The sequence below is a fragment of the Pseudoliparis swirei genome, chromosome 23 (genome assembly GCF_029220125.1).
Source record: "Pseudoliparis swirei isolate HS2019 ecotype Mariana Trench chromosome 23, NWPU_hadal_v1, whole genome shotgun sequence".
In the NCBI taxonomy this organism is placed as follows: domain Eukaryota; kingdom Metazoa; phylum Chordata; class Actinopteri; order Perciformes; family Liparidae; genus Pseudoliparis; species Pseudoliparis swirei.
The window spans coordinates 2335625-2362852 of record NC_079410.1 but is presented as its reverse complement, the minus strand read 5'-3'; the positions used below and the strand labels follow the sequence as shown (position 1 = coordinate 2362852).

The following is a 27228-nucleotide window of genomic DNA, read 5'->3' as shown; positions in this document are numbered from 1 at the left end:
ACATAAAATAACGATATTCATTAAATTAAATTAATTTGTGTTTGTCCAACTCAAAATATAAACTAACTAACTAAAAAAATACACAAGCGCCACACAGAAGGAATGCCCCAACTGGGAATTGAACACACAACCCTGCGGCTGTGAGGCGACAGTGCTAGCCACTACACCACCGTACAGCCATGAAAGTGTCTTCACCTCATGCAAACAACTGATTTTCAGAAGGTGCATGCGCAAAAGGTAGTCCTCAATGAAACACATTTATTTTGAGTTGATATGCACACCATCTAACCTAAATAAATCTAATAAATGAAAGTATTCATACATTTTGTGTTACACCCATTAAATATAAATATCTATTTTTGTAATTGATTTATTTAAATTTATCAAACAATATTTAAATGCGTCACCTCGAAGAAGGGCTTGAATCGTTTTTGTGAGTGTAACCTAAATAAATCTAATAAATGAAAGTATTCATATATTTTGTGTTACACCCATTCAATATAAATATCTTCGTTTTGTAATTGATTTATTTAAATGTATCAAACAATATTTAAATGTGTCACCTCTAAGAAGGGCTTGAATCGTTTTTTTGAGTGTAGTGATGCATTTAGTGTATGGAGTGGTGTATTTATTGGTGTATTTAGTGATGTATTTAGTATATTTGGTGGTGTAGTTATTGTATTTTGGTGGTGTATTTAGTGGTGTATTTATTGGTGTATTTAATACCTCACATATTTAAACACATCAAGTGTTGAGCAAGAAGTCCTTCAGGTAGTTTGTTGAGCCTTAAAAGGGAAGAAACAAGTTTCTTAAAGCAAAAAAAAAATGACTTGGAGTTCCCTGGAGGGCTTTTATTGTGAAAGGTAAGGATGTGGTGTTTGACGTCTTTCGGTCAAAGCGTTCGATAAAACAATGGCCGACTTCGCTCTGGGGTTAGTTTCCGGATGAGGCTCCTCCTCCTGGGAGTCAGATTTATGACCAACAATTAATTAGTTAGTTAATTAATTGAAGACCAGAGTTGGTTTGTGAGGTTCAGAGGAACAGAATTTTTTTATTATCGTCTCTCACAGAAGTCAAACAAGAGCATCCATTAAACCGTCGTACAAACATCCAAATAAACGACACATTAAAGTAAAAATTGTGAAAACAAACTAAACAACAAAGACGCTGATTGTCCGTTGAAAAGTTTAACGTGCAAAAGTTCGACTGGAAAACTGAGGAAACTTTTTTAAAAAGGCACAAACAAGAATAATCAATAGCTAATCAGCCAGCAGACTGAATTATAATCATCTCAGGTTTCTACTCTCTTTTTAAATTCTCGCATAAAAAACAAAAAAATGTAAACGTGGAGAAGAGGCGTAACTAAGTAACGACGGCGCTTTAAGGATCTCTGCGTGCGTCTGAGCCGACGGTCATGATTAATACAGATAGATTGTATAACTCTATTTTATACTCACATTAAATTCTTGTTTTCCTTTAATACTGTGTGATTTGGCGGCCTCTGGTGACGAGTCCGCATATTACAACTAACTGAAACTTCTCACAAGTGAAAAACTGAAATAAAATCTAAAACAATGGCGGCTGGCTCCGGATGTAGATATACAACAAATACAATAATACGGGAACAAAAACACGACTCATTTTGTTCACAGGGGATTACAAACTAAAGAAAAAACACTTAAAACATTCACATTTCTCCCAATGGAGTCCCCCTTAAATGCTACGCGCTGGCCCTTTAAGAAGAAAGACAGACACAGGAGGTGAAGGGCATCAGGAAGTCCATTCAAAAAAGGCACAACTTCGAGAGGAAGATGCCGAGTGCCGTGAACCCAACACCACTAGACTACATTTGGCTCACACCGCCCCCCCCCCATGAGGCGCTGACGGGTGTCATGAACCCTGCCTGCACCCCGGGGTGCTACACGGAGGCGGAGCTCCTCCTCCATCGTTCACCAGCTCTTATATATATATATATATATATATATAAATATATATTTATAAATATATATATATATTTTTTTCTTTTCTTTTTTTTCTTCTAAAAAGTACTTTTTGTGCATGTCCTGGTGAAACCTGTTTAATAATCCCCTTCATGATCCATCATGCGTCGTCCCAGCTTCTCTTTGGTCCCTTTTTTTCCCGGATAAATGACTTAATTACATATAATGCGAGGACAGTACCGTGAGAAGGCCCGCTGTCCAATCAGCAGCGAGTACGGCCTCGTGTACAGATCAATATATTTATATATACATCTGAATTCACTTCTTCACGTCGTTCAGGATGATGTTGGCGGTGACGAACATGAGGCAGGAGGCGGCCCACACCAGCACGAACCACACCCAGAAGGCGTGGTGGAAGGGCGAGCGGTGCTTGTTGACGCCGCCGCCGTGCCCCCGCCCCCCCGACGACGACGATGCCGCCGGCACGGCGCCGCGCCGGGCGCAGCACACCAGGCACGCCGGCACCACGTACTGGATCCCCGTGCCGGCGTAGGACCCCGTGATGCCCACCAGGGACTCCAGGTTGTGGGTGCAGAAGGCCACCACGATGGGGGGCACCAGGGTGATGAGGGGGAACACCACCCGGTCCACCACCCACGGGTACGTGCCGCCGTCGCGGTGGAACAGCGTCTTCCAGTTGTTGCGCAACGTCACGGCGATGATGGGGAAGTTGGTGCTGATGGTGAACACCGGGAAGAGGCCCAGGAAGTAGCGCAGCACGGGCGAGTCCAGCACGCTGCAGTTGTCCGTGAAGTCCAGCGTGTACATGTCGTGCAGCAGCGAGCTGTCGAAGCAGAAGATGGCGGTGAAGGACAGCAGCGCGTAGAACGCCAGGATCAGCACGTAGTCCGCCAGCACCAAGGCGCCCACGCGCCGCTTGTCCGAGATGGGCGTGACCAGCGAGGGCAGCGAGTGCTGGCACATGAAGGAGTACACGCACACGCCGAACAGGTTGGGCACGCCGGAGAGGGAGGCGGCCGGGGGGCGGCCCTCACCGGCGCCCTTAGAGATACGGATGAGGGCCAACACGATCATCATGGTGAAGGCTGGCGGGGGAGAGAGAGAGAGAGAGAGAGAGAGGGGAGAGACAGTTCAGAAACAGAAAAGTACTTCTACTACTTTTGTTGAAGAAGACACTGCATCAAGAATCAAAGAAACAACTGGAAGAAAGAACGTAAATAAATATATATATATCATTTATATATATATATATATAAAGATTATATATACACATTATATATATTATTAAATATCGATATATATTTAAGTAAATATTAATATATATATACATATATTTAAATGAATAATTATTAAATTAAATTAACGTAAATAAATGTTAAAATAAATATTAATAAATATTACAATAAATAAATATATATAAATGAAAATAAATATACAATCAATAAATATATATATAAATAAACATAACAATAAATATATGAATAAATAAATAAATCCGGGAAGACGCCGACAGCAGACGCCACTGTTCAGTCATGCGAGTGACAAACTGTTTTCAACATCCTTGTTCATGCATCAACTCTTTTTCCTTAAAAAAAACTCCTCAAGCGAGTAAAAACAAAACAAACAGGAAGAAAAGGAGGATCAGGCTTTTCTGTTCCCGGCTGTGAGCGTCTTCACCACGTGGCCCCTCACCTGGCCCCTCACCTGGCCCCTCACCTGGCCCCTCAGGACACGGGGCCACTCACACACCAGAGCATAACGAGGGCTGCAGGCCTGTTGCTCACGTGGATATGTAATGCATCTCTGGCAGCCAGTGTAATCTCTGAGTCACACACACACACACACACACACACACACACACACACACACACACACACACACACACACACACACACACACACACACACACACACACACACACACACACACACACACACACACACACACACACACACACACACACAATTGCGGATCATTTGCTCCTCTTTCTCCTGGAAGCGACTCCTTTACTGACCCATGACTCTCAACCCCCCCCTTACCCTCTGCAGATATCGGTCAGGATATGGTGATTACGTGCACCTTCATGTTTAGGCCCCGCCCCCACACCGTCCTGCTGAGCGAACTGAGAAGGTGTCACACAGCCACATAATTAGCGGCTCGTCTGTCACCTGCAGGGCCGGCGATGCAAATCACCCGACGGCCGTGACCTTGTGAGGGAACGCCGTGACCTCCAGAGCTCTCACAGTTACATTCACACGATGGCAAACACGAGGAGGAGCCGTCAGAGCTCATCTCAGAGGAGACGGGTCTCCTGGACTCACATTTTATGCAACCAGTGAACAGGAAGTGACCATATCTGGACTGAGGAGGCGGGGCGTAAAGACGGTGTATCGTCTCTGGGGTCGACCTGCCAGTCAGCTGGTAGCCCCGCCCCTAGAGCGCCCCCTGCTTTATGGTCCGTTGGCCTCTGAATGACCAGAATGTACTAAACTCTTTGTTTCACGGATCATTACGTCTCCATAACATATAGTTATGTCTCCATAACATATAGTTATGTCTCCATAACATATAGTTATTAGCTCAGCTGAAGGAAAAGTCTCATTTGAGGGTGAAACCGCTGCAATGGTGGAAAATAAAGCTGATAATCATCTTCTTCTTCCCTCTGAAGTAAATATGAAATACATGTGGAATAAATGTGAAATAAATGTGATTTAAATGTGATAAAAATGTGACGGTGGTTAATACTAGTCTGCTGAGCGTTAACTTGTACCCACCCCACCCCTCTCACACCTCTCAATCTCAATTACAGAGGTGATCCTCTGTAGAGCCGTCGGGTAATGCCACCTCCTCCTCCTCCTCCTTTTTACTTTGAGACCCTCTGCAGACGTGAGTCTGCAGAGGGTCTCAAAGTAAAAATGCTCCCACAAACATTTTGTGTCCGTGTTCCTCGTCCTGGAGAACACGAGTCGTTTAGAGGGAAACGCGTTTAAAAGCCAGCAGAGACGACGCGGATCAAGAGTTAAAGCTGCAATGAAATACCAGCAAAACACTCTGGACGCCGGATCTCAGAGGCATCAGAGTGTGATGAGAGGGGGGGGGGGAATGGACATGTTTACCTGCATTTACACAACTCCTCACTTTAGAAACCCACATGACACTTTAATAACAGACTTGTTTTAACGGATTCCTAATTAGTTGGTGAGTCATATTTTATCGTCTATTCTTAAATAAATTACGTCTCGTAACATTTCCCATCGTCAACTTTTGTCAAACTGAAATTCATGGATTTTAAAATCTAGTTTTATTGGCTGATTGATTATCAATCAGGGCTGTAAAAAGAGGGGGGGGAATCAAACAGCAAACAAGCTTATGGAAGGTGAAAACTGAGGAGGAGGAGAGAAGGAGGAAGGAGAGTAAATGAGTGAAGGAGTGAAGGATGTAAAGGAGTGAAGGAAGTAAAGAGTGCCTTTTAGTGCCCCATTTAAGCATGTTAAAGGTTTGATTTAGTGGCGTTGTGATTTAGTGGTATTGTGATCCAGTAACGTTGTGATCGAGTAACGTTGTGATTCAGTGGCGTGATTCAGTAACATTGTGATTTAGTGGCGTTGTGATCCAGTAACGTTGTGATTCAGTGGTGTGATTCAGTAACGTGATTCAGTAACGTTGTGATTTAGTGGCGTTGTGATTCAGTAACATTGTAGTTTAGTGGCATTGTGATTTAGTGGTGTTGTGATTTAGTGGTGTTGTGATTCAGTGGCGTTGTGATTTAGTGATGTTGTGATTTAGTGACGTTGTGATTCAGTGGCGTTGTGATTTAGCGGCGTTGTGATTTAGTGGCGTTGTGATTTAGCGGCGTTGTGATTTAGCGGTGTTGTGATTCAGCGGCGTTGTGATTTAGCGGCGTTGTGATTCAGCGGCGTTGTGATTTAGTAACGTTGTGATTCAGCGGCGTTGTGATTTAGTAACGTTGTGATTCAGTGGCGTGATTTAGTGGCGTTGTGATTCAGTGACTTTTTGATTTAGTGGTGTTGTGATTCAAGAACATTGTGATTTAGTGACATTGTGAATTAGCGGCGTTGTGATTTAGCGGTGTTGTGATTCAATGACGTTGTGATTTAGTGGCGTTGTGATTCAGCAGCGTTGTGATTCAGCCGCATTGTGATTTAGTGGCATTGTGATTCAAGAACATTGTGATTTAGTAACGTTGTGATTTAGTGGCGTTGTGATTCAGTGACGTTTTGATTTAGCGGCGTTGTGATTCAAGAACATTGTGATTTAGTGACGTTGTGATTTAGCGGTGTTGTGATTCAATGACATTGTGATTTAGTGGCGTTGTGATTCAGCGGCGTTGTGATTCAATGACGTTGTGATTTAGCGGCATTGTGATTTAGCGGCATTGTGATTTAGCGGCGTTGTGATTCAGCGGCGTTGTGATTTAGCGGTGTTGTGATTCAGCGGAGTTGTGATTTAGCGGCGTTGTGATTTAGCGGCGTTGTGATTCAGTGGTGTTGTGATTCAGTGGTGTTGTGATTCAGTGGTGTTGTGATTCAATGACGTGATTCAATGGCGTTGTGATTTAGTGGCGTTGTGATTTAGTGGCGGGAGCAGGTTTATTTTTTTCCCCCGTTGAGTGACGTTCCAATCTAGCTCGGGACGAACTGTCAAGCCTGTCGGGCCCGAGGAAGGAAAGGAGATGAGAATCAAAGACAGGGAGCAGGACCAAACCATGATGGACAGACCGGAGGAGGAGGAAGAATAGGAGGAGGGGGTATATGTCGGGTGAAAAGAAGGTAGAAAGAAACTAACGGGATATTGTGAAAGGGAGGGAGAAAGAAAAGGAGGAAGGAATCCACATCTACAATATTACATTTCAATTTCATCTGTAATATTATTTTATTATACCACGCAATATAACATATATTCTATTTTAATCTTAATTAGGAACAAGTGTTTCTTTGACACTTCATATTTATATATCTTTTGTAATTTCAGTGGATTCTTTGCTTTATTTATTTATCATCATTATTACTGAATCCCTTTAAACTCATTCATTGTTATTATTTGGTTCAAATTTGTAAAAAAATCTAATTTCTTCTGTTGTAATCGTTGACAATTTTCATCTTACGGTTTAAAAAAGATTAAAGTCTCAACATGTAGGTTCATTCTCACCGATCCAGCGCATCAGCGACGTGAGGATCTGCAGGTATTTGGTCTTCTGGGCGTTGAAGAAGGTGAACGGCCCCAGCAGGAGGGCGAAGACGCTCTGAGGAGGAAGAGGAGGTGGTGAGGTCACATGATCAATAAAACCGGCTTTTACCGCCGCGGCCGTAAACCCAGAGGCCCGCGGCGGCGAAATGTCGTCCAGTTTGATTTACTGAATCTTCTGAGCGTGTGTTCGAGTCTCAGACTGGAGACGCGTTGGAATCCCTTCATGAAGAAGGCTTCTGCTCCTTTAAAGCAGAACAGCTCGCTCGGTTTTTAATCGATATAAACGTGACAACGCCGCGTTAACTATGCTGTTCGTTTTTAGATCGTCTTCCCTCCTCCCGGCGCGGAATATCGGAGACGCATCTGCTGCCAACCAAAAAAAATAAAATCCCATCAGCGCCTCAGATGTGAGGAGATAACGAGCCCCGAAACACCTCAAGTCCTCCGGCCGCGAGTCTGAAGGAGTCTGGTGGAGTCTGGTGGAGTCTGAAGGAGTCTGGTGGAGTCTGGTGGAGTCTGAAGGAGTCTGATGGAGTCTGAAGGAGTCTGGTGGAGTCTGGTGGAGTCTGGTGGAGTCTGATGGAGTCTGGTTGAGTCTGGTTGAGTCTGGTGGAGTCTGATGGAGTCTGATGGAGTCTGAAGGAGTCTGAAGGAGTCTGGTGGAGTCTGGTGGAGTCTGATGGAGTCTGATGGAGTCTGGTGGAGTCTGGTGGAGTCTGGTGGAGTCTGAAGGAGTCTGAAGGAGTCTGATGGAGTCTGAAGGAGTCTGGTGGAGTCTGGTGGAGTCTGAAGGAGTCTGGTGGAGTCTGAAGGAGTCTGGTGGAGTCTGGTGGAGTCTGATGGAGTCTGGTGGAGTCTGATGGAGTCTGGTGGAGTCTGGTGGAGTCTGGTGGAGTCTGATGGAGTCTGATGGAGTCTGGTGGAGTCTGAAGGAGTCTGGTGGAGTCTGATGGAGTCTGGTGGAGTCTGATGGAGTCTGAAGGAGTCTGATGGAGTCTGATGGAGTCTGGTGGAGTCTGGTGGAGTCTGGTGGAGTCTGATGGAGTCTGGTGGAGTCTGGTGGAGTCTGATGGAGTCTGATGGAGTCTGGTGGAGTCTGATGGAGTCTGATGGAGTCTGGTGGAGTCTGGTGGAGTCTGGTGGAGTCTGATGGAGTCTGGTGGAGTCTGGTGGAGTCTGATGGAGTCTGGTGGAGTCTGAAGGAGTCTGAAGGAGTCTGATGGAGTCTGATGGAGTCTGGTGGAGTCTGGTGGAGTCTGAAGGAGTCTGGTGGAGTCTGGTGGAGTCTGATGGAGTCTGAAGGAGTCTGAAGGAGTCTGATGGAGTCTGATGGAGTCTGATGGAGTCTGGTGGAGTCTGATGGAGTCTGGTGGAGTCTGGTGGAGTCTGATGGAGTCTGAAGGAGTTCAAACACACACACACAATAAATAAAGTCAACACACAAACACCGACATACACAATCAATAAAGTGCACACAGAAACACCAACTTACACAAACACACACACACACCGACTCAACTCGCTATTGAGGTTTTTTTGGGACGTCGCCATCTTGGTTTCTTCCTGCCACCAGCGAACAGGAAGTGACCGTCTTTGGAGCGCGGCGGTGTCGACCTGTCGATCACTTTGTGGCCCCGTGGAATCTTTTGATCTAATATTAAGTGCAGTTATTAAATCTGCCATAAACTGATCCTCATCAACCCGGAGCCTCAGAGTCATGGAGCTCACTTCTCTGAACACATGTTTTATTCTAAGAGTTAACTCACAAGAGGATTTTATTCAGCTTTATAAAAAAAGGACTTTTCTGTCAAAAGATTCACAAAATCTTGATAACACAAATGTATATGATTGTAATCCCGAATACTTGTAAAATCAGTCCCCGGGACTCTGACTTTTGAACATCTCCGAGTTTGACTTGTTTCTGAATGATGGGGCAGTCATTCATCATCTCCTAGAGTCGCTCCTGAAGCTCCTCACGTCCCTAAATCTTCTCGGTGGAGCGGTTCTGAGCGTCGGGTCAACGGCCAGACGGCAAAGAGACGGAGCGTCCGTTTGGGATGATGAACGGGAAAAAATCAATCACAGGAAAGATTGACGTCCTGCAGCCGCCTGGTGGGGGACGTCACACCAGACATCACTCAGGGACTCAGCCACGTGCCCTGTGATTAACTTTGTCTTGCAAACCTGAAACTGACCACCGGGGGGGCTCTGTGTGAAAAAGACTTGAAGTTAATGGACTCCAACATGTGCAGCCAGCATGAGTCCGTTGAGGAGCATTAAACTAACATCAGAGGAAGCATGGCCTGAAACATTGCATATCTATCTATCTATATATATATATACACAATTAATTATATATATATAAAATGTATTCTATAAACAGATTATAATATTATATATATATACAGGACTGTCTCAGAAAATTAGAATATTGTGATGAAGTTCTTTATTTTCTGCAATGCAATTAAAAAAACAAAAATGTCATGCATTCTGGATTCATTACAAATCAACTGAAATATTGCAAGCCTTTTATTCTTTTAATATTGCTGATTATGGCTTACAGCTTAAGAAAACTCTAAAATCCTATCTCATAAAATTTTAATATTTCCTCAGACCAAGTAAAAAAAAAGATTTATAACAGCTGAGTGTTTGTCAAGGCTCAGGAAACCCTTGCAGGTGTTTCGAGTTAATTAGACAATTCAAGTGATTTGTTTAATACCCTACTAGTATACTTTTTCATGATATTCTAATATTTAGAGATAGGATATTTGAGTTTTCTTAAGCTGTAAGCCATAATCAGCAATAAATCAGAATAAAAGGCTTGCAATATTTCAGTTGATTTGTAATGAATCCAGAATGCATGACATTTTTGTTTTTTTAATTGCATTGCAGAAAATAAAGAACTTCATCACAATATTCTAATTTTCTGAGACAGTCCTGTATATATATATATATATATGATATTTATCCATCAGTGTCACCTGTTGACAGAAGCATCTCTTATTATTCCAGAAAGATAAATATTGCCTCGGTCCATAAATAAATACAGATTTTCCCTGAAGCTGAATATTATTAAGAGTTTGATTATTTTAGGCCACGCCTCCACTTTTTAAACCCCTATATATCCAATTATCAATTTTAAATGAGGCGAGGTTTGGAGATGCATAAAAACATGGAGCGTTCGTTCAGGACGGATCTCCCACCAGACGTCCGGTTGAAACATCGTTTAACTTTCATTATGACCTCTATTGGAGCCACGTGAGGCTTGTTGTTGTTGTTGTTGTTGTTAAAGCTCCCAGACAGCAGACGATATTTCATCTGAATTTAAAACAATCACGTGATGAAGGACTTCAGGGGGAACCGGGACCCCCGAGATGGGGGAGGGGGAACGGCATCAAGATATAGGCCATAAAAACACACACACACACACACGGGAGGAGAGATGAACATATATATTGGACCTATACGTTTGTCAGGATGAAAGAGAGTTGACCGTCGGCCTCATTAATCACCCCAAAAACATAAAAACCATCTCCACGAGCCTCAGAAGAAGCTTCTGGAAATATGACATAGAACTTCTTTTTTTTAAATTAAATATGAATATATATTTATAAATATATATAAACGTGCGCCTCTATCCTGCTTCATTGGGATGAAACGCCAAGAAGAAGAAGGAGAAGAAGACAAGAAGCTAAATCTGACAGAGGAGAACACGAGTTCGAAAAAAACCTAAATAAGCCCCTGTGAGTGTGTGTGTATGTATGTCTCTGTCTGTGTGTTTTGAGGAGGTCGGATGACGGAGGCTTATCGGCCTCCAACAGAAGCCTCTCCATCCGCCTGTCAGCTCTGCCCCCCCCCCCCCCCCGGGTCGAGCCACCCACCCACACACACACACACACACAATTAGGTAGCCTGTGTGGTCCAGAACCTGGAGACCACTAATAGTTTTATTACTGTAAGATTAAATAAGTAGATTTAAAGGTTATTTAACAAGTTTTAAAAACTGCCCCAATTCCCTTTTAAAATGAACCTGGAGTTCAGTCAGTGGGGCATGTTTATGTAATGTGACGCAATAATAGTAATAATAGTAATAATAATAGATAAATTATAATTAATAAATAATTCAACACTTAAGATGCAAGAAATTGTAAATATAATAGAAATGTAATTGAAATAAGATATAATAATCAACTGTAAAAACTAAACTAAATGGTTGCACTCACATGAGAAATATTAATATAATATGATTGCAATTGATGTTCTGGTTTTATGTGCCATGAAGAATCATCATCAACATCTCATGCAGGTTTTATAATCCAGATAAACTGTCAGAATGTAAATTAACTTAATAAGTACGAAGATATCACGACGTAAAAGTCGAGAGCAACAACCAGAGACTCATTGTGACGGAGCTCTGAGTGGAAACGTGGACTTCAGTGGAACAGGTGATGCAGGAGCGTCGTGTGTAAAAGAATCAAGTCATAAACACGGCGGCGAGCAGCCGACCCCAAAGTGCTGCTGCAATAAATCGGCATTAGAGCGTTAGTGAGTCCATCGGCTGTGAAGAAGTGACGCGCACAAACTTCACGTTCAATTAACTTTATTTCACCGCGCGAGACGGGACGACAGTTTTTGGTTTTTGCGGCTCGATATAAAAGTGCATGAGAGGAGCGGCGTAAGCAAAGCGTCGACTTTGAGCATCGATTACACTTCACTGGCCACGGACCGAGAGGACGATGAATCAACCTTTAAGACGATGTACTGGTCGCCGTGACAACCTCCCTCCCCCCCCACACCCCGGAGGGAGTCAGAAGGAAAACTTGACAGGGGACAAGTCAAGGACAGAGGAGTTTAATTGACTTCTCTGGTTGTATAGAAGTCTATGCTTCACGTGTTAAAGCTGCATTCTCTCTGCTGACCACCAGGGGGCGACTCCTCTGGTTGTATAGAAGTCTATGCTTCATGTCTTAAAGCTGCATTCTCTCCTGACCACCAGGGGGCGACTCCTCTGGTTGTATAGAAGTCTATGCTTCGTGTCTTAAAGCTGCATTCTCTCTCCTGGCCACCAGGGGGCGACTCCTCTGGTTGTATAGAAGTCTATGCTTCATGTCTTAAAGCTGCATTCTCTCTCCTGACCACCAGGGGGCGACTCCTCTGGTTGTATAGAAGTATATGCTTCATGTCTTAAAGCTGCATTCTCTCTCCTGACCACCAGGGGGCTCAGGCTCTATTCAGTAGAATACGAGGAGGTAAATTCTAACATTTAGATGCGTTATAATGCAATTTAAGTAAAATGTAGTTTTTGCCAAGAGAATAGTTTTACGGAGAAGTTTTCTCGCCGATATAAAATTAATAAACTACACTAACAGCAGTTTAAGTATTCAGACATTCAGCGATATCTTATATTGCTCCAGCACACACACCCCGGTTCCCCCTATAGGCCGAGCGTCAGCGCTGACATGTGAGTGACGCGCGATGAAGGGAAGGAGCCGAGGAGGTGAGGGTCTAGAGAAGGAACTGAGTGACGCCTGTAGACGCTCAGATGTAAAAGCGACCCCCGGGGAACTAAAGGCTCGCTGTGCAGGACAGACGACTATCGGCGTCTCAGTCCCTCACCCGGCGGTCCCCTGAAGAACACTCCGGTACACACATTATATATATATATATATTTAAATCTTATTGAAAAATATATAATTTGTATCTATAAAAAATATATAGAAAAAATATTTATTTATTTTAGAGAAAAGATTATACATTTTTGTATTTTAAAGAAAAACTCATTTGTAATATTTTTTTGGGATTTTTATATACAACATTTTGTTTATTATTATATATAACAAAATATATATTTTTAATAAGAAATTATATTTTTAAAATAAATATATATATATTAGGGCTGTCAATCGATTAAAAAAAATTAACTAATTAATCGCACATTTTGAAATTCATTAATCGCGATTAAAAGTTGTTTTTCTTCTTTTTAAAGACCAAACTTCACACAGAGCTGTGTTTTCAAAGAGGCTCCTACCTATAAAGTGCCAGCGAGGTATTTAATATTGTGGATGATAAATTGTTTCTTCAGTGAAACATCAGATTAGTAAAAAAAAAAAAATATATTGAGACCCCATTGGTCCTGTCATCTTTAACATTGAACAGCAGAACCAGTGGCCTTGGTAACTGACTGACATTCACATATGTCACGTTAACCCTCTGGAGGCTGGGGGCATTTTATACATTTTACAAAAAAATGTAAATTCACCTTTTAAAGGCGTTTGCATGTGACAGATACCCACGTGTTCTACATCAAACATTCCAGAACAATCTCAGCTCTCTATATATTGAGGCACATTGTCCTCGCGCCGTGTTCTCTGCTCTCTGACTGACAGGCTGCTATAGAGCCTCACCCGTGAGGTGGGAGGTCCTTTGTGATTTACTGAGTGTTCATTGGTTGTTTTTTTCCCAAAATGTTGACAAACGGATCGACCAATCACAGCGAAGGTTTCGTGTGACGAGTTCTTTCCGCGCCGCGTCCCCCGACACGTCGCCCCTCCGTTCCTCTGTGTCTCAGAGGGGGAGACGGGAGGAAGGAGGAGCAGGAGGAAACCCGACTGATTCATCCACGAGTTTAACTGATTTATGATCCTTATTTTCGCGGAGAAATAATTGTTTTAAAAACAGAAACAGTGTTAAACCGTACTGCCGCGGTTTGACACTCGGTTTGAGTGTAAAAACTTCAACGAACACCGGAAGTAAACAAAGTTGCGTTAATTGCGTTAAAATATTTTAGTGCGTTAACGCGGCCAAATTAATCGCATAGATTAACGCGTTAACGCTGACAGCCCTAATATATATATATATTTGTATATAAAAAAGATGGATGGATGGATCTGGATTGTTTGTTTGAAAAAATATTAAAAAGACAACTGAACGCAATATTTGTCAATTAATCTGAAAAAATAAAAATCAACAGAAATCGATGATAACTGTTGGAGTATAGAAGAGAATCAGAGCGATGACCCAGCCAGAGGTCGTTGGGTCGTCTGGCCAACAGGAAGTATTTTCCTCCCGTCACACATGGATTAAAACTCTTAACAGCAACAACAACAACAACATCACGCTGCTCTCTAATCTTCCTCTAAACGCGTCACGGCTGCAGCAACGACTCCACAACAAGTTCCTATCACAGGGGCAAGAAACGAGCAGCGCCCCACAGAGAAGAAGAAAAAGAGAAACTGACACAAAAATGAGAATAAATGCTGAAACTGGACACTGGCTTCCTTGATGTGATTTGGGCTTTTCGCCTGCGTCTGTAACGCTGCTTCACCAGCTGACCATTAGAGCGATGCATCTACACTTCATACATTTATCACAATAATAAATCGTATTTTACAATTTGCCCCTACAAAATAAAACATGCCATATTCAAATTGATCCAACACCAGTTTTATTCTGCTGAATTCAATGGGAACGCAATATTTGGACCCTAAACAACCCAAAAAGGTCTCGAACTCCACATTCATCTATTCTTTTCTTCTTTCCTTCAGAGTCAGGGTCGGGTCGCCCTCGGAAAATCTCCCGGCCGATGAGGAGTCCATTATTTAGACTCCAGGTCGAGAGCCGGGGGCCCGATCCTCTGACCCGGTCGGCGCCGCCTGAATTTTTCACGACGTTTCATTTTTTTTTTTTTTAAAGGAAGAAGGGTCACCCAGAAGAAGGACGATGAGTTACGGAGTAATCAAAAAATAAATACCGGGGGGCGTGGGGGAATAAAACGTCAATCAACGGCTACAATAAAAAGAATAAAGACAAAAGATGGCGCAGTGCGCACATCTTTGTGGGATGTTTCAACCTGGACCAGATGTTTAGGGGGGTCGAGTGTTGAAGGAGAACTCTCTGGTTGTCTTTATAAGTGTCTCATGCCATTTAATAAATATATGTTATTTTTATTATCTAAAAAGTATTATATATATATTTATATTAAAAAATTAGATTTTTTTATTATATAGAAAAGATATATACAGGACTTTCTCAGAAAATTAGAATATTGTGATAAAGTTCTTTATTTTCTGTAATGCAATTAAAAAAACAAAAATGTCATGCATTCTGGATTCATTACAAATCAACTGAAATATTGCAAGCCTTTTATTCTTTTAATATTGCTGATTATGGCTTACATCTTAAGAAAACTCTAAAATCCTATCTCATAAAATTTTAATATTTCCTCAGACCAAGTTAAAAAAAAGATTTATAACAGCTGAGTGTTTGTCAAGGCTCAGGAAACCCTTGCAGGTGTTTCGAGTTAATTAGACAATTCAAGTGATTTGTTTAATACCCTACTAGTATACTTTTTCATGATATTCTAATATTTAGAGATAGGATATTTGAGTTTTCTTAAGCTGTAAACCATAATCAGCAATAAATCAGAATAAAAGGCTTGCAATATTTCAGTTGATTTGTAATGAATCCAGAATGCATGACATTTTTGTTTTTTTAATTGCATTACAGAAAATAAAGAACTTCATCACAATATTCTAATTTTCTGAGACAGTCCTGTATATGCATTTATTTAATAGAAAAAATTATAAATTTTTGTATTTACAAAAGTGTAATAACTTTTTATATATATATATATATATATATATACACAAAACATTTTTTTAAATTATATATAAAATATATATAATTTAAAAAAATATTTTAAAAAAGATATATTTTTATATAAAAAAGATGGATGGATCAATCTGGATTGTTGGTTTGAAACAAATATTAAAAAGACAAGTGAACGGAATATTTGTCAATTAATCTGAAAAAAAATTTAATCAACACATCAACAGAAATCACTGATAACTGTTGTTGATTAGATAATGAGAAGTTAACTTTTTCCTCGAAGCAGAGCCGATAACTTTACTTTAACTTGAAGGTAGATGAAGATATTGGTCGTGAGAGTATTTAACTCATCAACTGGTTGAAGTGACGGATCCTTCAAGAGAACCACGTTGCAGACAGAAACTCCTCCAGAAACATTTTAAAGTGCATCATCGTCTCTGAATTAAAGTGTGATTACAGCCTCTCGTCCCACAGAGAAGCTTCAGATGAGAAAAAGTCAGAGCTTCTTTACTCGTATTAAAAATAAAACGAATCCTCCACTGTTGCATTTCTAATTCCTTGAAACTGAGAAATTAATCTGCAAGTGTAAACAACCGGAGCCGAGATCACAGAATCTGCATCATTTCAATTTGCTTGCATACAGCAAAAAGAGGATTGAGGATTGTCCCATCAGGAGGAAGAGGGAGGGGGGGCACTTATCGAAAGATTATTTGAGGTCCACTCGTTCTATTAAAATGCAGAAAGAGAGACGAGGAGAAATTATACGGGAGGAGATCGGCACATCTATCACTGTCGCCGGGCAGAGGTAAAGCTGGAGAGGAAATCAGGGCTCAAGACTTCAAGGACACACACACACACACACACACACACACACACACAGAGAGAAGAGAGTCGGGAGGAAAGTTTGAGAGAAGTTGTCGGCTCAGAAAAGAGAACGCGTCAGAGAAAACAACACGTCACATGACCAACAGGTTCATCCACATAGTGACCAATGAACAGGTTCATCTACATGACCAATGAACAGGTTCATCCACATGACCAATGAACAGGTTCATCCACATGACCAATGAACAGGTTCATCACATGACCAACAGGTTCATCCACATGGTGACCAATGAGCAGGTTCATCTACATGACCAATGAACAGGTTCATCCTCATGACCAATGAACAGGTTCATCCACATGACCAATGAACAGGTTCATCCACATGACCAATGAACAGGTTCATCCTCATGACCAATGAACAGGTTCATCACATGACCAATGAACAGGTTCATCCTCATGACCAATGAACAGGTTCATCCACATGACCAATGAACAGGTTCATCCTCATGACCAATGAACAGGTTCATCCACATGACCAATGAACAGGTTCATCCTCATGACCAATGAACAGGTTCATCCACATGACCAATGAACAGGTTCATCCTCATGACCAATGAACAGGTTCATCCTCATGACCAATGAACAGGTTCATCCTCATGACCAATGAACAGGTTCATCCATGACCAATGAACAGGTTCATCCACATGACCAATGAACAGGTTCATCCTCATGACCAATGAACAGGTTCATCCTCATGACCAATGAACAGGTTCATCCACATGACCAATGAACAGGTTCATCCACATGACCAATGAACAGGTTCATCCACATGACCAATGAACAGGTTCATCCACATGACCAATGAACAGGTTCATCTACATGACCAATGAACAGGTTCATCCTCATGACCAATGAACAGGTTCATCCTCATGACCAATGAACAGGTTCATCCTCATGACCAATGAACAGGTTCATCCTCATGACCAATGAACAGGTTCATCCTCATGACCAATGAACAGGTTCATCCACATGACCAATGAACAGGTTCATCCACATGACCAATGAACAGGTTCATCCACATGACCAATGAACAGGTTCATCCTCATGACCAATGAACAGGTTCATCCTCATGACCAATGAACAGGTTCATCACATGACCAATGAACAGGTTCATCACATGACCAATGAACAGGTTCATCCTCATGACCAATGAACAGGTTCATCCTCATGACCAATGAACAGGTTCATCCACATGACCAATGAACAGGTTCATCCTCATGACCAATGAACAGGTTCATCCTCATGACCAATGAACAGGTTCATCTCATGACCAATGAACAGGTTCATCACATGACCAATGAACAGGTTCATCCACATGACCAATGAACAGGTTCATCCTCATGACCAATGAACAGGTTCATCCTCATGACCAATGAACAGGTTCATCACATGACCAATGAACAGGTTCATCACATGACCAATGAACAGGTTCATCCTCATGACCAATGAACAGGTTCATCCTCATGACCAATGAACAGGTTCATCCACATGACCAATGAACAGGTTCATCCTCATGACCAATGAACAGGTTCATCCACATGACCAATGAACAGGTTCATCCTCATGACCAATGAACAGGTTCATCCACATGACCAATGAACAGGTTCATCCTCATGACCAATGAACAGGTTCATCCTCATGACCAATGAACAGGTTCATCCACATGACCAATGAACAGGTTCATCCTCATGACCAATGAACAGGTTCATCCACATGACCAATGAACAGGTTCATCCTCATGACCAATGAACAGGTTCATCCACATGACCAATGAACAGGTTCATCCTCATGACCAATGAACAGGTTCATCCTCATGACCAATGAACAGGTTCATCACATGACCAATGAACAGGTTCATCCTCATGACCAATCAACAGGTTCATCCACATGACCAATGAACAGGTTCATCCACATGACCAATGAACAGGTTCATCCTCATGACCAATGAACAGGTTCATCCACATGACCAATGAACAGGTTCATCCTCATGACCAATGAACAGGTTCATCCACATGACCAATGAACAGGTTCATCCTCATGACCAATCAACAGGTTCATCCACACGACCAATGAACAGGTTCATCCACATGACCAATGAACAGGTTCATCCTCATGACCAATCAACAGGTTCATCCACATGACCAATGAACAGGTTCATCCACATGACCAATGAACAGGTTCATCCACATGACCAATGAACAGGGTTCATCTACATGACCAATGAATAGGTTCATCCACATGGATAGTTTAGATTAAAAGAATAAACATGAGGTCTTTTCAGTTACGGTGCGTATGCCGGAGTCTCTTTCTTTTTTAAAGCGTATTAATGATTTAAAACTCGGTGTAAAAGCAACATAAGAATATAACATTTACATGACTTTTACAAAACTTTGGGATTTTTTTTCCAGGACTTTTCCAGGCCTGGAGAAAAACAGATTGCAGGACGTTTCCATGTTTTCCACGACGGTAGGAACCCTGTTCCTGTTTCTAACTGAAGCAGCGTCAGATTAAATTCCCCTTGAGAGCCTCAAGCGCAACGTTTTGCGTCGTCTATAAAATTACCACAAAAAATATTTGCCACGAATGAAAACTGTTTTTAAAGCGAGCTCACCAGAAACACCCGGTACGCGTCCTTCCGGGTCACGGAGCCCCAGCACAGGTCGGTGTCGTTGTACTTCACACTTCCAGCGCTGCAGGAGTGGTTCCCACTGACGGAGGAAACGGGTTCACCGGTTAGAAGAGACCAGAACCTGAGGAGGGCTGTGACGTAAATAAACTCATGTTTGTTTGGCTACATCGTTGCACTACTTGCTTTATTTGATATTATTCGTTTTCTAAATATTGTGCATTTTTGTTATTATTCTGTTTTTTAAATTTATTCTGCATTTTGTAAATTCTTTAATATTTTATTTAATATAATTGTTTGTATATATTTTCCAATATATCTTATTATTACTTCTTCTTTTTATCGTGCATTTTTAACATTTTGCATTTGTTTTAATCTTTTTTTGTATTATTAGTTTTGTATACATTGTGCATTTTTTTTACTACTCTTTTTTTGTGCATCTTTTTATTTAGTAGATTTATTTTATTTCATATTATTCGTCTGGTATATGTTGTTAATTTTTCTTATTATATTTGTTGTATTTATTGTGCATTCTTTTATTTTGTAGATTGTATCTTATTTAATATTATTATTTGTTTTGTATATATTGTGCATTTTTCTTATTTAGTATATTTTATTGCTTTACCTGTACATATTTACCAAACATTTTTAAAGCACCACTTTGCATAAAAAGAATAAAGCGGGTTGTTGATGTATAAACGTCTCAGAATTAATGTGTAATTACAGCCTCTTGTTGCTCGTCTATACTAATATAGAGTATAGACGAGCAGAGCGTTATGGAGCCGGTGACCTCCAGGAGCTCCAGAGGTCATCCGGCCTCCAGGTTATGGAGCCGGTGACCTCCAGGAGCTCCAGAGGTCACCGGCCTCCAGGTTATGGAGCTCACACAGAGATGAATAAAGTCTCACCAGGCGACCTCCATCAGCGAGATGGGCACGGCGGCGGCGTAGATGGCGAGGTCCCCGTACAGGTAGACAATGATGCAGATGTAGAACATGTTGACGCCCACTGGGGGAGCAGAGGAGAACAGGTGAGTCAGAAGAGACACGAAAGGAAACACGTCTTCCTGTGAAGGTCAAGAGGTCACGAACACATCCGCCATCTTCATCAGACCCCATGAAGTCCACTCCATGGCGTCCTCGATGAGGACATATCCTCCACACCTCCTCCCTCCATCCTAGAGGCTGTTTCCTCCATCCTTCATCCTCGCCCCCCGTTTCCTCCATCCTCGTCCTTTCCTCCATCCTTGTGCTCATTTTCTGGGACAGCGGAGGCATCTTAATGGTCCAGTGAAACATATTAATAGCACTAATTTAAAAGCCACAGTGACCCTCCCTCCCTCCCTCCCTCCCCCCTCCTCCAGGACGGAGGGCTTCAGCCGTGGACAGACCAAAGGGGCGGACGCGTCCGGCTGATATGCATCTTTAACACATGAAGCATAGACTTATATACAACCAGAGGAGTCTCCCCCTGGTGGTCAGGAGAGAGAATGCAGCTTTAACACATGAAGCATAGACTTATATACAACCAGAGGAGTCTCCCCCTGGTGGTCAGGAGAGAGAATGCAGCTTTAACACATGAAGCATAGACTTATATACAACCAGAGGAGTCTCCCCCTGGTGGTCAGGAGAGAGAATGCAGCTTTAACACATGAAGCATAGACTTATATACAACCAGAGGAGTCGCCCCCTGGTGGTCAGGAGAGAGAATGCAGCTTTAAGACATGAGCGGGTCGTCACGGCACCGGAAATAATATTTCCCAATTACCAGCCGCCGCGGGCCAAAGGGGATGCAAAATGGGTCTCCACGTCGGAGCCGGCATCCGTCACCGCTCCGACCACCTCGGGGGAAAAGACTCTTTATGGCTCTGTCGGGGTCGAATCCCGTGAGCTAGGCAACAGGAAATGAACGACATGTTGTCTTAATCGTCTTCTTACGATGAATAATGAGCTCTGGACTCCTGAGAAGTCACAAATAACTCAGACGATTCATCTTTTCTCTCCTCGGACTTCTTAAACTTCGTGACCGAGTCAAAATGTTGATGGACTGAAGATTCCGGACAATATGACACGAAAAATATCATCGACATCAACAACACGCCTCTAAAGAGACGTAAGTGGGACAGGACGGAGTAATTAACGGCGGCGCAGCTTTGGAGGAGAGAAAATAAATAACACTTTTCACCCAGAAGCCATTAAGAGAAAGGAGGAAGCCGAATCGCTGCAGAGGGGACGACTCGTCCTCCGTCGGGAAGAAGCACCGACAACACGCCGAACTGCAGGCGGCTCCGGAACGTTCTTTATGGTTATTGATTTATGTTCAATCCTGAAGAAAAAAAGACGTTTTAGTTTTGTCCTGAACCCCAAAAAGATAAATCACTGGAAAACGATAGAAAACGGAGAGAATCGCCACATTAAAGGGTGAAAAAATGAAACTTTCGAACATTTCTGAGACTCAAACTGAATCAATCATCACAAGAATTAGTGATCTCAACGTCTAAGGCCCGAAAACTCAACTTATCTGACATCGGTGCATGAAAAGTCGCCCGTGAGGCGGCGTGGACTGCTGGGGGGGCGGGGCATGACGCCATGTTAACCGGCCCGTCGCATCACAAGAGGGCCGAGAAGAAGCCGCTTCTTCAACTCGCAGGGCGTGGAGGTCGCGTGGAGGTCGCCTGTCCTCGGCGCTGCAGATCAAGCCGTCGACGCCCCCGTCAGAGACCCTCTTCACCACCGCAGCGGCTTCCCTCAGGGGGAGGAGACGCCGTTTTCATTGGACGGCGAGCAGATCGGGAACCCTCTGCAGCCCTTTGCTATTTGGCCGTCTCCTCGTACCCACAATCCTTTGCGGTTCGGGGTCCTCACTCATAATTGGGCTTCCCCTCTTAGATTGGGCACATTCAGGACCCGTTAATAATGAAATGATGTAGAATCTGAAGGAGGACGACGTGGAAGGAGAGCGATGACGAAACAATGAAATCATCTTGAGAAACATTTCAGACGAACTTATTGGGGTGAAAAGCCTTTGAAGTGGAAACTTGACGTCTCGAAGTCATTCAGCAGGAAGACGTGCTTCAACAGATCAGGAATCTATTTTACAAATTATAATTATAATACAATAAGAATAAATATTATTATAATTAAATAATTAAAACAATAATAATAATAGTAATAATATAATAATTATCATAATCTTATTATAATACAATAATAATAAATATAATAAAATGCAAATAATAATAATTTAAAAAAGTAATAATATAGTAATAAAATAATAATATTCTCATTATAAAATAGTAATATAATAATAATCATAATCTTATTATAATACAATAATAATAAATATAATTATAATAGAATAATGAAAATAATAATAATAAAGTAATAATATAACAATAAAATAATAATAATCTCATTATAATAAAATAGTAATAATATAATAAGGATAATCTTATTATAATACAATAATAATACATATAATTATAATAAAATAATGAAAATAATAAGAGAAAAGTAATAATATAATAATTATATTATAATAATCAAATAGTAACAATATAATAATAATAATAATAATAATGTCATAAATAGTAGGAATGTAGAGTTCCAGGCCCCTCCCCCTCTCCTCTCGTCCCCTCTGATTGGTCTCCGGGCAGTTTCCCCTCTGGGGAGAGAAACTCATTTCCTGATTGCCGATCGATGCGTCCACGTGAAGGAAAAGGTCGTCGGCGCTTTGACCTTTAAGGAGTCGAGCTGCAGTTTTAACAGCGTGAGAGCGGGGAGGGGGGCGCCGTGCGGGCCGAGGGCTCCACCTAGTGGTGGAAACCTGTTGTTGCTCTTTGAGAAGACGAGGGAGGAAGCACGAGCGTGTTCTTCATGAAGTTAGATTCTGCCTTCAGGTTCATTAGAAACCATTGAGCCCCCCCCTCTTCCCCCTCTTCCTCCTCTCACCCCCCCCCCCTCCCCTCTCTCACAGTAATAGAGCCTCAAACTGGTAGTTACAACCAAAGGCTATTTATCCATTTATAATTACATCCAATTAAAAAGCCTTTTCCTTTTCTTTGGGACTTAGAACCGACGCCGTTAAATGTTGGCAGTTAAATTACAACAACGGGCAAAAAACACGTTGAGGGGAAAAACAACAACAACCAGGAAAGAAAATAGAAGGAAGAGGAAGAACAACAACAACCAGATGGAGAAGAACAAGAACATGAAGAAAAAGAACAAGAAGAAGGAGAAGAACAAGAAGGAGAAGGAAAAAAAGAAGAACCTGAAGAAAAACAAAAAGAACCCGGAAAGAAAGAAGAGGACGAGGAAGAGGAAGCTGACCTTTGTTGAAGAACATGGAGGCCATCTGACCCATCTCCACCCGCTCCACGATGTCGTAGTTGTCCACGTGACCTCCCGACCTCTCTGGAGACAGAGGTCACGGTGAGGTGAGTTTATACCTCCATGGTGTTTAGTTATAACGTAGGACGTAGACAACCCCCGACACCTGACCCCCAACACTCACGGACGGACAGGATGGGCTTACTCTCCGGCGCCGCCCGGCCACCGGACGCCACGTCGTCGTCCGAGTACTCGGAGGTCGAGTCGCCGTCGTCCACCTGCGAAAAGATCACAATTAAAAATATCATTTACAATATTAAATTTAATAAATATTTTTAATTCATTTTTTAAAATAAATGTAATTACTTTAAAATGTGTTCAAATGATTTCAAATGTATTGTAGTAAAATATTAAATTAAATTAATATTTAAAATAAATAAATGAAAAAGAATAAGTATATTAAAAAATACCAATAAAATTATATAATTATTTTTTAATGGGATGTATTTTTTTTAATTGAGAGAAGTAATTAAATCTAGTTGCACTCCACATAAAGATCCAGCAGGGGGCGATCACGTCAAACAATCAGAGGCAACAGCAGGTAACAGAAAGTTTCTGTGTGTGTGTGTGTGTGTGTGAATGCAGCTTCAACACATGAAGCATAGACTTCTATACAATCAGAGGAGTCGCCCCTGGTGGTCAGGAGAGAGAATGCAGCTTTAACACATGAAGCATAGACTTCTATACAACCAGAGGAGTCGCCCCCTGGTGGTCAGGAGAGAGAATGCAGCTTTAACACATGAAGCATAGACTTCTATACAACCAGAGGAGTCGCCCCCTGGTGGTCAGGAGAGAGAATGCAGCTTTAACACACGAAGCATAGACTTCTATACAACCAGAGGAGTCGCCCCCTGGTGGTCAGGAGAGAGAATGCAGCTTTAACACACTAACTGTCTCACCTCTTCCTGCTTCCTCTTCTTCAGGCGCAGCTGAGCGTTGGCCGCCGCCATCGCCTCGATCACGAAGGTGGTCGTCATGTAGCTGAAAGAACCGAAGAATGAAAGTCTGATTCATTCATGAAACCTACTGGATCCATTAAAGTTCATGTTTATTGTCGAAATGGATTTCAATGATCCGTTGATTCACTTTGTTGTCGATGTTTATCTCTCTAGCGGCTGCTGAATAACATAAATATAGATTATTACATTAAATCCAAAAAACAGAAGAACAAACATTTTTGCCATAAATTGCAAGAAGTGTTGATATTTAAATGTGTTTTATATTAAAATAAAGTTAAATGAATCGTCGCCTCTGTTCAGACATTAATTAAACGTTTGTTTATTATCACGTTTATTGTTTGAAACAATTACTGCTCTGTTTAAAGTGATTTAAATGTTGAAGTGAAAATAAAAACATCCTTATTTCCTACTAAATTAAAAAAATGCAGCAATAAGTAGGAAGGGATTAATTAATCTGCTTCATTTTATACATTTATATCAGATTTTGCTGCAAGAATAATGTAAAAGTGTAAAACACTTGAAGACACAGAAGTAGATAAAACATTAAAAGTCCTCTCAGCACTTTCGTCCCCTCTTTATAGACGGTTTAACAATCGCCCCCTGGTGGTCAGGAGAGAGAATGCAGCTTTAACACATGAAGCATATACTTCTATACAACCAGAGGAGTCGCCCCCTGGTGGTCAGGAGAGAGAATGCCGCTTTGACACATGAAGCATAGACTTCTATACAACCAGAGGAGTCACCCCCTAGTGGTCAGGAGAGAGAATGCAGCTTTGACACATGAAGCATAGACTTCTATACAACCAGAGGAAAAAACACAGCAATATGTGGGAAGGGATTAATTAATCTGCTTTACTTCATTTATATCAGATTTCGCTGCAGAATAATGTACAAACTTAAAACACTGGAAGACACAGATGTAAATAAAACATTAGAAATCCTCTCATCACTTTCATCTGAACATTAAATCTGAATATTTATATGTATATGTTACGGTCCGTGGCGGTTCCCGTGACTGACCTCATGAAGCCCAGGAAGGAGACGAGGGCGATGCTGACGGCCCAGCCGGCCTCGGCGAAGGCTTTGGGCATCGTGAGCGCCCCTGTGCCCACGATCAGGTTGAACATGTACACCAGCCCCACCTGAGGGGGGGGGGGGGACACCTCCGTCAGGTCGCTGCACTGCATGCTGGGAAACATCTCCGCTCATTGCGCAACACTCAAGACTCTTTAATTATTCAACGCTTTAAGCTTCCTGGAAAAACTACGAGGAAAACACACGTAACATTTGACCGTCGTGAACTTCTGCTGACGTGAGCAGACGAAGACGACGTCAGCACTTTAGTTTCCTCTTTATTCTTCACACACACACACACACACACAGAGAGAGAGAGGGGGGGAGAGAGAGACAGAGAGAGCCGGACACCCACACACACAAACAGACACACACATAGACACACACACACACACACACACACACAGATACATAGACACACACACACACACACACACACACAGATACATAGACACACAAGTGCGATCAACCAAAAGAAAGATATAAATAACTAAAACGCCCCAGAAAAAGCAACGTAAGTATGTTAAAGTCACATATGACGTGATGTGACGTGAATGAAGACGGATTATAGTTCACACAGAGCTTTAAAACATGATATAAACCACAGCGGCCTGCAGGATACTCACAAAAGGGGAGTAGGGCTCCCCGCTCTCTGTGATCCCACCTGCCATGACGTCACTGGCCCTGACCTGGAGGAAACAACAACCAGGTAGCTGAAGACAGGTCGAGCACTTTCCATTCTTTAATAAAAGGAGTTGCATTGCATCCTCGTCATGATGAAGAGTAAACAGATACACGCGTGTTCAGAACTCCCATTGCGCATCCTGCAATGTAGTCTTCGCTTTAAGTTTTGGCATCACACGTGCGCATGCGCCACAAATAACCCGAGACGTTTATTACAGTTTCAGGATCGCTTTTCTCTGAAGAATGACATCATTTAACCCGGAGAGGCGACACGTCTCACCTCGCTTGCTTCCAGGTGAGCCTCGCTCGTCCCGCGCCGTGCTAGGCTAGCTAGCTGTCACGCGGGTCGCTAACCAGCTAGCTGACGTACCGGTTCGCGGTTAAATATCCAGATTGCACCGACAGTTTGGGATAACAACTCTCCCGGGAGAACTCTCCGGTCTCCAACAGTCCGCCGAGAGAAGCAGGAAGCTACCGGGGACCAGCTGACTTGCTCCCCGCAAAGCTAACGCTAACACACGCTCGCACTTCCGGTACCGGATTATCAAAATAAAACGCCTGCTTGTCGTTTGATACGATTGATCTTTTATTGTGAAGGTGCTAGTTTATTTAATCGTTGGTGTCGTGTTTAGCTTGACGCAACCCGTTGGTCAAGCCACGTTATGACCAGTCACGTGCCACGTGTCACGCTAATGATTGATTCCATATAAAGAAAAAAAAGAAATGATTAATCGATTGACAGTTTTAAATAAGTAGTAAAATACTGCTTATAAATGAACAAACGAGAAATAATAAATATATATAATAAATAAATGTACAAAATATATAATTTAAAA

The 27228-nt window shown here is 42.1% G+C and overlaps 1 protein-coding gene across 4 annotated transcripts; it reads right to left on the bottom strand.

Annotated features, from left to right (window-relative positions):
- Positions 1-1018: 1018 nt before the first annotated feature.
- Positions 1019-26871, bottom strand: tmem104 (transmembrane protein 104). 4 transcript variants are annotated; one of them, XM_056406721.1, is made up of 10 exons: positions 26673-26871; positions 26335-26397; positions 25655-25776; positions 24575-24656; positions 23800-23893; positions 23616-23699; positions 20196-20295; positions 19273-19411; positions 7131-7224; positions 1019-3046 (listed from the first exon to the last, which is right to left on the bottom strand). In XM_056406721.1, exons 2-10 carry the CDS (start codon positions 26377-26379, stop codon positions 2259-2261), a joined length of 1548 nt encoding a protein of 515 aa, XP_056262696.1. In that variant the 5' UTR covers positions 26380-26397; positions 26673-26871; the 3' UTR covers positions 1019-2258. The 4 variants fall into 4 exon arrangements, with proteins under 4 accessions (XP_056262696.1, XP_056262698.1, XP_056262699.1 ...); XM_056406723.1 differs by having other exon boundaries at positions 23821-23893; XM_056406724.1 differs by having other exon boundaries at positions 19273-19369; positions 26673-26869.
- Between the last annotated feature and the right edge of the window lie 357 nt (positions 26872-27228).

Coding starts and splice junctions, on each gene's coding strand:
- tmem104 (XM_056406721.1), bottom strand. CDS start 26,379: ATGGCAGGTGGGATCACAGAGAGCGGGGAGCCCTACTCCCCTTTT. Junction 25,777..26,334: donor GGGAGCCCTACTCCCCTTTT/GTGAGTATCCTG, acceptor CCCCCCCCTCAG/GTGGGGCTGGTGTACATGTT. Junction 19,412..20,195: donor TCGCTGATGGAGGTCGCCTG/GTGAGACTTTAT, acceptor AGCCCTCCTCAG/GTTCTGGTCTCTTCTAACCG.